Below are 10,839 nucleotides of genomic sequence, written 5' to 3' on the forward strand. Positions count from 1 at the left end.
TTTATACTGTGTGAGCTACTTGGTGGTAGTCTTAGTGTTTTCACTGTATACCAGTGAGCTGTGTGTTTCCACATGGTGCAGAACTGGCCTCACGTGGAAGAGGTGCTGGAAGAGTGGACACAGAAGGTGGCAGAGGAGCACAAGAGTCACTGGTAGGACCCCCAGTGGACTGGAGCCTGTCTTGTTTCTATGATCTGAAGGATTTATTTTGTTACTGTAGGCGGTGAACAATGTCTAGGGTAGTCAGCTCTAACATTACGATTGCGGTTGAGGTCTTCGCTGGAAATTAAAGGGTTGTTAATGCTTTCCGCTTGTCTCCTCTCCTCCAGTGGAATGCAGCCTGCGGAAGCGGAGCTGCTGTACATTAAGGAAGTGGAGCGGCTGGACGGCTATGGACAGGAGAGCTTCGCCGCCAAGGTACCGGTCCTGCCTACGTATGGCCGCAGGACGCACAACCTGTCGAGTCTTCCTCGTCGATTTCCCGCACTTCCTCCCATTTCCCTGTTATTTTCACAGGACAACTACACCAACGACCTCTACATCGGCGTTTCCTTCATTGGCGTCTTCGCCAAGCACAGGAACGGAAGGTCCATCATGCTGCACAGGTGGGAAACTCCTGCATAAGGCAACACCCATTTGTACCGTGCTCGATTATGAACGTTTCCGTGACGTTCGTGGCTTTTCGGAACACGTGTTGCATGTTTCTGTTCACCGGTAAATAGCATAATGGTTTAAGACGTGGAGATCGCCGGTTCACGTACTGCTTCTCGCTGTTGTTGTCGTGCCCTTGAGAAAGGTATTTATTTACCCTTGTTGCAGTGAGAAATACCCAGCTGTATTTATTTGTTAGTTTAGCAGCAGAATGATATTTTTCCAAGGATTACTGATGTAAATCATCTAATCAGCATCTCTGCTGAAGCTTAATGCTGAATGCAGTCCTCAGTCGGTCAGTACAAAAAGAGCGAACAAAGAATACAGCGGTAAAGGTCTTGGGTTGAAGAGAGAGGTGCTTGTTTAGTGATCAGTCAGGGTGGGTCTCGCTTGGGAGCGAAGGAGCTGATCTGCAGATCGCGGCGCCTCTCTGACTCTCGCTTCCGTGTGACCTCGGTGAACGGCAGGTGGAAGGACATTGGCAACATCGGGCACAACAAGTCGGCCATCACCGTGGAGATAACCAGCAAAGACGACACCATGATGTTCCACACGGTGAGTGTTGTGTCTCAGGGAACGTCCGCTCTGGCAACTTTATCTGTTGTGGATGTGAATACTTCCTGCCCTTTGCTGCTGAGCTCCGCTTCGGTCAATTAAGGACACGGGGGGGGAGGCTTTGGTAGCCATGGTGAATTTGTAGTGATTTTTCCTGCTTGCTTTCCTTTTTCACTGTGATCATGTACCTCAGTTCCCTGAATAATTTACTGAGCTTATGAATATTACTCAAGTAAGTATGGCGAGATGACCGTTAAGAGAAACGGTTTTGTTGAAGAAAGCTGTACTGAGTGATTTTTTTCTCTTCATTCCTTCAGGAAGACATGGAAATGGCCAAATACATCGCTAGACTCTTCACTGCCAGACATAAGTTCTACAAACAAAATAAAATCTGCACAGAGTGAGTCGGGTTTTATTTGTATTCGACAAGTCAACAGTTTCCTTGTTGACCACGCCGTCACTCTATGTCACTGAACAAGGCCTTCTTGCAATAGTGTGATTAAGGGCTTGCCACCCGCTTGTGTCTGCAGGCCAGCTCACTCCCCGGTGCAAATCCGGAGACGACCTACGTGGACTGGCTCTTCGCTGGTATGTCCCCACTGGCGATCTCCCTCCCCCCACGGTCGTCTGACTCCCTCTGATCCTCTCAGGTCAACGATAAAAGTCCTCGGGCCATTTGGCTCTTGGAAAGCACCATTGTGCCGCATTTCGCACCGAAGAGCGCTGTGGGACTTAGAAGAAAAATGCCATTTATAACTTTGAATGGAACAAAATCTGTTGAAATGCGGGTGGCGAGGGTTAGGCAGGGTTAACTATTCATAGATCTATGGATATGAATTATTGGCTTTATCTGCTTGATGTATTCCACCCTGTGTGACCTTCAGCTATGGGGCTTGACTTCCGGGATTACAATGGAGCCAGTGATTTCCCTTCATTTTCTTCCGATGGTTGAACAATGATACTAAATCGAGTGCATTTTTTTCTTTTTTTACTGTAAAGTCGTGTACTAAGTGCAGCAGCCACTTGTGCTTTCAAATAATCTGACTTGTGCTGTTAAGATTTCAAGCAGTTTAACCGTTTTTTTCAATGTTAACCTAGTTGTTTTCAAGGTGCGCAGCTGCTCGAGAAATGGAAAAACAAAATTAAATCTGATAAGGCAGACAGATAACAGATAACGTTCAAGGCCAAAACAAGTCAAGACCGTTGAAATAAGGAAGCGACGTATTTTGAGTAAACTTGAACGTATGTGACGCTTTGTATCATGTTGAGGCAGTCTTGACGGGTTTTGACACGCGGCTTCAACAAACTGGCGGCGTTACAAAGTTCCGGGAAGTGTAAAAAAAGACCAGTTTAGCTGACTTTTATGCTCACTGTCATGAAACCTCATTTTTCTACTTTAATTGACCATCTTCCTGCCTGTGGGTCCATGCAGCAGAGACCTCACTCCTGTGTTCTCCAACCCATGCACCCCAAGTACGGAGAGCCCTACCAGGACACCCAGAGTTCTCAAGGTGCGTCATCCCGCAGATCGTGATCCAAATAACACGCATAGTTTCCGCGTGTGTGTGTCCTCAGGCTCCGACATCACAGCTGTTCTTCGTGATTTAAACAGTTTGAGTGTGTATTAGTCAGAATTTCTGACGCAACTGTTTTTATTGGCCCCGCGAAGAGGGTTTCCAAGTAGAAATTTAGGCCTCTGTCATCCTGCTCATTAAAATGCTTTTTAAATTATGCAGTTTGCTCCTTTTTTGCTCGCTCTGATTCAGGTGATGTAGTTTTAATTTTTTAAAGTTTAAACAATGGGCGACGCAGAGGACGACCTTGTTTTCTTTAGAGCTTTGAGGACCTGGTGTTTTAGTCGTGAAGAAAGGAAAACCAGAGATGCCCATGCTTTCCTGTTCTCTCCTTTTACACAGACAGTATTTTTCACGAAGACTTGTATTACAAGTCTGAGACGAGCCTGGACCGTTGTCCGGTGGACTTTGCCTTCCGCAATGGGACGGTGCCCAACGGCAGCGTATACAGCACACCCAGCATGAACTCTCTGAATCACTCGCAGACGTTCATGCAGGCCTCCCCAATGTCCTCCAGCCTCAGCATCCCAGGCAGTGACGTCATGCGGCCCGACTACATCCCCAGCCACCGGCACAGCGCCATCATCGCCCCCTCGTACCGGCCCACACCTGACTACGAGGCTGTCATGCGGCAGAAGAGGCACGTAATGCCCCCTGACTGTCATAGCCAGTCGCTGCGCAACCTCAACATCAGCAATGCGTACGCTTACCGACAGCCAGAGGCCCTGGTGTACAGCCAGCCCGAGATGCGTGAGCGGGCCCAGTACCCCGGTCCCTACAATCCCCCGGTGAGCTACAGCAGGCCAGTGGTGCCCTCCACCCACGTAAACCCGGGGTGTGGCCCTGCTGCCGGCCAGGCTGCCGGCACCGCGATATCCCACACGGTCAGCACACCAGAGCTAGCCAACACGAAGCAGCAGGGTGCCCAGGGCTACAACGCCACCCACATGCTGCGGAACCACCTGTCTCGGCCCCCGCCGCCCTACCCGACCTTCCGGCCGGCCACCAGCACCCCTGACCTGGCCAGCCATCGGCACCGCTGCATGGGGGGCAGCAGCCCGGAGCTCGTTACCCGCAAGGTGCAGCTGTCTGTGAAGACCTTTAAGCCGGACAGCTCGGCGGTGGTTCACCAGTCCCTGCAGGAGGTGAGCGAGCCGCTGACGGCTGTCAAACACCACTCGGCGCTGGGCAAGCGACCGAGCCTGGAAGTGATCAGCAGTATGGTGCGGGGCATGGAAGCCATGGCGCTCAAGACGCTTAATGCTCCCCTGCCTCGTAGAAACACCCTGAGAGAACAGGCAGCTCCGCCCCCAGTGACACCCCCAGCCCCGCCACCTGAGGTACCCCCCCAGAAGGCCCCTGAGGCACCTGTCCCGTACCAGCACAAGAAGACCTTCTCCAATGCCACCATGCTCATTCACAGCAGTGAGAGCGAGGAAGAGGAGGAGTCCCCAGACTTGGACGTCCAGATCCCGGGGCTCAACGAAGACATCAGCGTCCAGCTGCAGGCTGCCTTGGCCAAGATCCCCAACAAGCCCCCACCAGAGTACCCTGGACCCAGGAAGAGTGCAAGCAGCAGTGGCCTCAGGCATGACCGTGGCCGCGACCGTGGTCCAGACCGCAGCCACGATTGCAGCCCCGCTGCGGAGGAGGCTGCCTGTGCGGGTGCGATGAAAGCAGGCCAGAGCCAGACCGGCACCCTAACTCGGGCCGATCCCACGAATCTCAACGGGACCCTGCTGGGACCATCCATTTCTGAGCCGGACCTGACTAGCGTGAAGGAGCGCGTCAGGAAGGAGCCGGTCAAGGAGAGGCCCGTGTCCGAGATGTTCTCCATTGAAGACAGCATTGTGGAGAGTGAAATCAGACTGAGGGTGAGTCCATGTCAGTCCATCTCGAGTCATCGGGGCCAAGTTTTGGGCAGTCCCTTCTTTTATGCACTCATCCACAAGTCTGTATTAATGTGTCGGATTGCCCTGTACCGTGTTTAACGCGAGAGAACTGAAATATATGTGAATATATTGCGCAAAGTGAACAAATTGTGTTCACTATTTGAATGGAGGCATTTATAACCCGGTAGATCTGCACTCAAAGTGTGCTCCAAGATGTGCACATAGCAACGTAACGCAAACAGCCAACCTGTAAGTGGACTTTCTTCGGTACCTGCAGTAACATTAGGTTTTAGACTATTTGGCATTAATTCTCATTAAATTCTCAGAACGTGTGGAATGCTGGGAAGTTTTAAATTTCCGCAAGCGAATGGGGCGTTTCGGTTTGCTGCCCACAAGAGGGGACAGAATGAGCTGGCGTGGTAAGCGGTCCGTTTCCGTGCAGGGGCTCCGAACTGAAAGCGTGAATCAGAAACTGAAACGTGTGGTACGCACTTTGCGCGTTCTTTTATACATAAAAAGTGATGAAGCATCATCTCATGCTTAGATGCCATCTACAAATTAAAACCCTTTCGTTGTAGTTGCAGTTTGCCTCGAAATACCCTTGTAGATGTTCCGTCTCTTAGTAGCTGCAGTTGGGGGCTGTGGGTACTTCTTATACGTAATACGTAGTATCTGAAGGCTTCTGTTCGCTGTTCCTTTCTGTCACCCTCACAATGCAAGTGTGTTCGTTAGAAAGTCTCCAGGTAACGTGAATGTTCCTGAACCAGAGCTCCAGCTTTCCAGTGGAAACTCCACCCGTGCTCCTTGCAATCCACGTCTTTCTCATCCCAGCCTTCCTGCAGGCGGATGGTCCGCATTTCACTGCGGTTGCAGACACCGTTCGCACCCATCCGCTGCCCATTAACTCCGTGCAAATGAGCAATGTTGTTTTTGCAGATTGAGGAAGGCTACTTAAAATTAGCAGAGATTACTAGCTCTAATCCCACAGCAGCCCTCGGTAAGTAGGCCAGGGAAGGTCGCTGGAGGAAAACCCTGAGGGTGTGGGACTCTGAAACCCACAGGAGAAAGGAACCACGGGGCAGAAATTTGCTGACGCCGAGGACAGGGGTGATATCGGTGTTGCGGAGCTCGGGAACGGAAAAGCAATCCTGCCGTCCGTCAAAGATCTACGGCTGGGCAATGACGGCGGGCTTGTCCTCTTTCCTCAAGACACTGGAGAAACAGAAGATGTCAGTGGACTCCTTGAAGAGGCCTCTCATGATGGCGGCGCTGAATGGACTGTATGTGGCCCGGATGCCGGTTCCGGAGAACCAGCAGGAGGACCTTGTCAAGTCGTCCACAGAGGAACTGGTGAGAACCCACGTCATGCAGATGTCAAAAAATTAGTTTTAATATATATATATATTAAGCACATCTTTATAAGACTTAAGTCTTATTATACTTAAGTTATTTTTCTTTAGAATGTTCATTATATTTAATATAATTATAAAGTTAATAATCAGTAATGAATTTATTCATTTGTAGATTTCATATAAAAAAAATATATTTTTTAAAATATCTTAGATTTTATAGGATTTAGCTTGGATTTTGCACACCAGTCTTTTTAAAAAAATGTTTAAATAAAAAAACCTCATTGGGAATCCTGTTACTTTTTCTACCCTAATGGGATGTTTTTCACCCAATATGCATGTCATGACAAGAATGCAGGCACCAGTTCATGGCGCGCACATTTATCACAAAATATTTCACACTCGTGCTTACACAGCTGTGATGACTACTCCTTTGCTTATCTCTCATGTTTGCTGATATTCCAAATGTACCGACCTTGTTAAAGAGGCTCCGTTTTTTCCATCCTCCCAAAGAATGTCCCAACTCTCTCTTTTGCCCAGTAAAACCTGTGACCCTCCAAGCCTCTCGGGCATTCATTTGCATCTCCCCTCTCCACAAACACTCAGTTCAATGATTTTGTGGAGAACTTCAAGGAGAGGTCTCTGCCCACGTAAAAACGAGAATATGTGCCCGGTTCCTGTATGCCTGGGACTTCCACGTGGAAAATCTGCCAGCAGAGAGTTCTGTGGCGGAAATGGGTAACCTCGAAACAAAAACAGAATTTGAATTTCCCCGAAATGTGAAATGCTTGAGTAGGCAAGCCCCTTTGCCGCAGTCCTGCATGTTTTCAAGGTCTCCCTAAATAGTAAGGTAATGAGTGCCTAGAGCTCATGGTTACCTGCATTAATGTGGACCAGTAAGTGTGCAGCTCTGGATTTGTGCCTAGTGGAACCAGATGGATCTCTCGTGTTCCTTGGTCAAGGTTCGGAGGCCTGTGGTCTCCAAGGTCTCCAAATATGGCGTGAAGTGGTGGTCTGTCAGTTCTGTGATCGAGTCTCATGCTACCCCACCTGCACAGTGTAAGCTCCTAGAGCGGAAGGTCCAGGAGGACCGGGTGTTCACTGAGTATGAGCAGATCCCCAAGAAGAAGGCCGACTGCGTGGTCACCACGGCCATGTTGCCGGACAATGCTGAGCGAAACCGCTTCCGGGACGTGGTGCCGTATGAGGAGAATCGCGTGGAGTTGGTGCCCACCAAGGAGAACAACACCGGTTACATCAATGCCTCGCATATCAAGGTAGGTATCACCTTCAAGATGTCTCGGTATGGTGATAGAATGCCTTTGACCGTTGATGGGCGAGCACGCCTCAACTTTTCCAAAAGACTCAATTTTTCGGGACAAACACGTTTTGGAGGGAAAGCCATCCTCAGCATTAACACTCAAGAAGGCTTTCCCGCCAAAACGCGACCATCCCGACAAATGAAGCCTTTCGCTAAGCTTGAAGTCTGCTCTCCAATGATTGCTCAAAATCTTACGTACAACAGGGGGTTTTGAGCATCCAAGGCTTTCATTCCATATTTGATAACAAGTTGAGACTGTCTTTTTGTTTTTTCTAATGGTATTTCCTCCCCATTATGCCTTGTGTGTAAAAATATGTCGTCTATTAATGTGAAGAACATGGAGTTCATAGAAAATACGTTACAGCCGGAATGAAAATGGATGCTTGCATGTAGAGACTTACACAGCAGAAAATATATCGATATCTTTCCGAAGAAATTCATGCGCAGTACTTCATTTTGGCTAAAGTTTGCAATAATCTACCAGAGGTTTTGAAATGCAAAATAATTTAATCTTCTGCTGCTCTGTACTGCTATCGCTAAACATTCCTGTACTGGAAGCACCCACCTCATCAAACGTTTATCTAAAAAAGTGTTCCGCATGTGAATCCTTCAGAAAACCGTAACGGGGAAATCACTGATCCAGACACCCTCATGAATGCGCTCTCCAAGTTCCAGTCCGAGCCAAGTTGCTGAGTGTTTGGAGCTCGAGTGCTGAATCATAAAAAATTAACAGGGATCTCGAGTAAACCTCTTAATTTCATGTTTGAACAGAAATATTTGTTCGAGCCACTGCCTATTCTTAGTGATCACGTGACATCTTAGCTTTCAAGTTTTGCTTAATAATTACATAATTGCAGAAAACAAAGTTTTTAACAGTGCTCCTGTTAGGGTCTGAAAGTGGTGAGTCGAGGCCTCCTGTCTTCTTACACGCTTTTCTTTTCTGCCCACAACTTTTTTAAATGTTCTGTGTTCACTTAACATAGTTGATGTTTTCCGTCACAGATCGCCATTTAACTTCTGAAGTGCTTCGTGTTTAAACATGTTAACAATATAAGAATAAACAAAGCACAGCTGGAAGTAAATAATAGAAATAAATGGCATTAAAGTGTTCGAAGAGTAAGTTGGAGGCCAGCTGTCGGTGATCTTTACGTGTGAGCGTTGCTCTCGCTGCTCTTGCTATTAATTGTTAGTCTTTATTTTGCTGATTTTGCCTTCGTTGAAAACTGACGATTTACCCATTTTTGCAGCGACTGCTTTCAGTGGAGAAATTCAAAACTATGAAAAGATTCCGGCCGAGAAGCATCCAAGTGACGGCTCTGACCAGTACATAACCTGCTGCATGTTTCCTTATTGCTGGACCCCTGCAGTAATAATACCACACTTCATACTTCGGCATCAAATTCAATAAAATCTCCTTCGGTGCAGCGGGTAGAGCTGCCGGTCCATCACGGGCCCCGGGCTGTGCGTTGAAATGTCTGCGTGCCGTTCGCACGTTCTCGTCGTGTTCCCAGCCTGTAACGTTTAACCGTCGACGCACACGGGCTGCGTTTCTCTGCTGAGCTCCGCTAACGCCGGCTGATTGTAGGGGGTTCGCTGCAGCGTGTATGATCCCTGGGAAAAGGAGTCGGATAAATACTAGCTAATAGCCGTTGTACGTCACTTTGCAGAAAAACATCCACTAGATAAATAAGTGATCGTGCCGCAAGCTCTGCACTGACTGCCTCGCTAGATTGCCAGAACTTTGACAGCAGTGCCCCCTGTTGTCCCGTTTCATGCCGTCCGGCCCCATTTTCGTGCATAAGGCCGAAATGACGAGCGTACTATAAACTACCGTGCGGACTTGGACCGGTAGTCTGATGCCTCTTTGTCTCGCCTCATATCGTCCCTCGTGACAAGTGTTTTGTTTTTATAAAGACGAGAGTATGCAGCGGTACTGTGCTTTCATGGTATTTCAACATATAGACTCAGAAGTGAATTTGGTTGTGTTTATGGTGTCGGGCTCTCTGCATGCGTGTATGTGGTAATTACTGTGTTTTTCTGCATGTTGTCCCTCTGCCTTGCGTGGCTCATGTTTACCTGTGTGTGTGCCTTCAGGTTACTATCAGCGGAGAGGAGTGGCACTACATCGCCACGCAGGGGCCACTACCAAACACTTGCCAGGACTTCTGGCAGATGGTCTGGGAGCAGGGTGTTAATGTCATCGCCATGGTTACCGCCGAGGAGGTTCGTAAGGCTGCCTGTAAAGCCCCCATTAGAAGAAACTGTAGTGTACAAAAACAGTTGTCTTTCCCCCCCTTAGCCTATTGTAGCCTTATTGGAATTCCTGATTTTCATAATCATCACAGCTGCATGCCATAACTGTGACAACCTGGCAGCAGTCATGAGTTATGCTCAGATTCACATAAAATGAGCATAAATCATCACTGGTAACATGCTATGCTAGTATGAACAGGTGTTACTGCAGAGTTTCATTACACTGCTGCGTCTCACCATAATGTTGGGACGGCGTTGTGAGGTGCGATCCACCTGAATGGCACTCTGGGCTTCCAGGAAGGGGGGCGATCGAAGAGCCACAGGTACTGGCCCAAGCTGGGTTCCAAGCACAACTCGGCCACCCACGGCAAGTTCAAGGTGACCACCAAGTTCCGCACGGACTCGGGTTGTTACGCCACAACGGGACTCAAGGTGAAGCACCTGCTCTCCGGTCAGGAGAGGACCGTGTGGCACCTGCAGTACACGGACTGGCCTGACCTCGGCTGCCCCGAATACGTCCAGGGATTCCTCTGTGAGTGCGAAGCCGTGCTAACGCGGCCCGGAGCTTTTGCAGCATGTTGCACCAGTACACCTAACACGCTTGTCGCTTCCCAACATAATGATTCTCTTCAGTCGTGCTTGTTCGCCTCCCACGTTCAGAGTCGATCCCTTTCCGATTCATAGTTATCGTTGGAACAGCTGGCGTTTTGATTCCGTGCAAATAGAAACAAGAGCAAAGTCTGCGTAAAGACTTGAATGTGAGGATCTGTTGGGGGGGAAAAAAAAGATGTTTCCACGTGCGGATGAGTAGTGGACCGTTTCTTTTCTCATTTGTGACTAGCAAGAGTTACCTGTGCGTCTTTACTTCTCTACTCTGCTCTACAGAATATACCGTATGCGTACGGCCTTTAAATTTCCGGTTGCTTGTCTCGTCTCTCCTGCCGTGCGTGTCCTCAGCGTACCTGGAGGAGATCCAGTCAGTGCGTCGCCACACCAACAGCATGCTGGACACGTCCCGGAGCCTGAACCCTCCCATCGTGGTGCACTGCAGCGCAGGCGTTGGTCGCACTGGAGTGGTCATCCTGACTGAGCTCATGGTCAGCTGCGTGGAGCACAATGAGGTAAACTGGCCCCTGTTCCCCGTTTCCCAGGCCAGCTATTCCACCGGCGTGAAATCCAGGCTGATGCATTTACCCTGAGCTACTAGCAGCATCACGCAACTGCGGACGGATAAAAGCTCTTGC

At 49.0% G+C, this 10,839-nt stretch overlaps 1 protein-coding gene across 4 annotated transcripts in view; it reads left to right on the plus strand.

Annotated features, from left to right (window-relative positions):
* Positions 1 to 10,839, plus strand: part of LOC108924018 (tyrosine-protein phosphatase non-receptor type 14-like) — a 45,494-nt gene that overhangs the window by 32,381 nt on the left and 2,274 nt on the right. For all 4 annotated transcript variants that reach the window (XM_029250970.1, XM_029250960.1, XM_029250980.1 and 1 more), the window contains 13 exons: positions 82 to 152; positions 330 to 417; positions 517 to 605; positions 1,119 to 1,206; positions 1,524 to 1,606; positions 1,737 to 1,794; positions 2,639 to 2,717; positions 3,123 to 4,654; positions 5,882 to 6,022; positions 7,080 to 7,298; positions 9,437 to 9,565; positions 9,893 to 10,127; positions 10,553 to 10,716. In XM_029250970.1, coding sequence (XP_029106803.1) covers positions 82 to 152; positions 330 to 417; positions 517 to 605; positions 1,119 to 1,206; positions 1,524 to 1,606; positions 1,737 to 1,794; positions 2,639 to 2,717; positions 3,123 to 4,654; positions 5,882 to 6,022; positions 7,080 to 7,298; positions 9,437 to 9,565; positions 9,893 to 10,127; positions 10,553 to 10,716 — 2,976 coding nt within the window. The remainder of the gene's footprint in view (positions 1 to 81; positions 153 to 329; positions 418 to 516; positions 606 to 1,118; positions 1,207 to 1,523; positions 1,607 to 1,736; positions 1,795 to 2,638; positions 2,718 to 3,122; positions 4,655 to 5,881; positions 6,023 to 7,079; positions 7,299 to 9,436; positions 9,566 to 9,892; positions 10,128 to 10,552; positions 10,717 to 10,839) is intronic.

The sequence above is a fragment of the Scleropages formosus genome, chromosome 1, assembly GCF_900964775.1.
Source record: "Scleropages formosus chromosome 1, fSclFor1.1, whole genome shotgun sequence".
Taxonomy (NCBI): Eukaryota; Metazoa; Chordata; class Actinopteri; order Osteoglossiformes; family Osteoglossidae; genus Scleropages; species Scleropages formosus.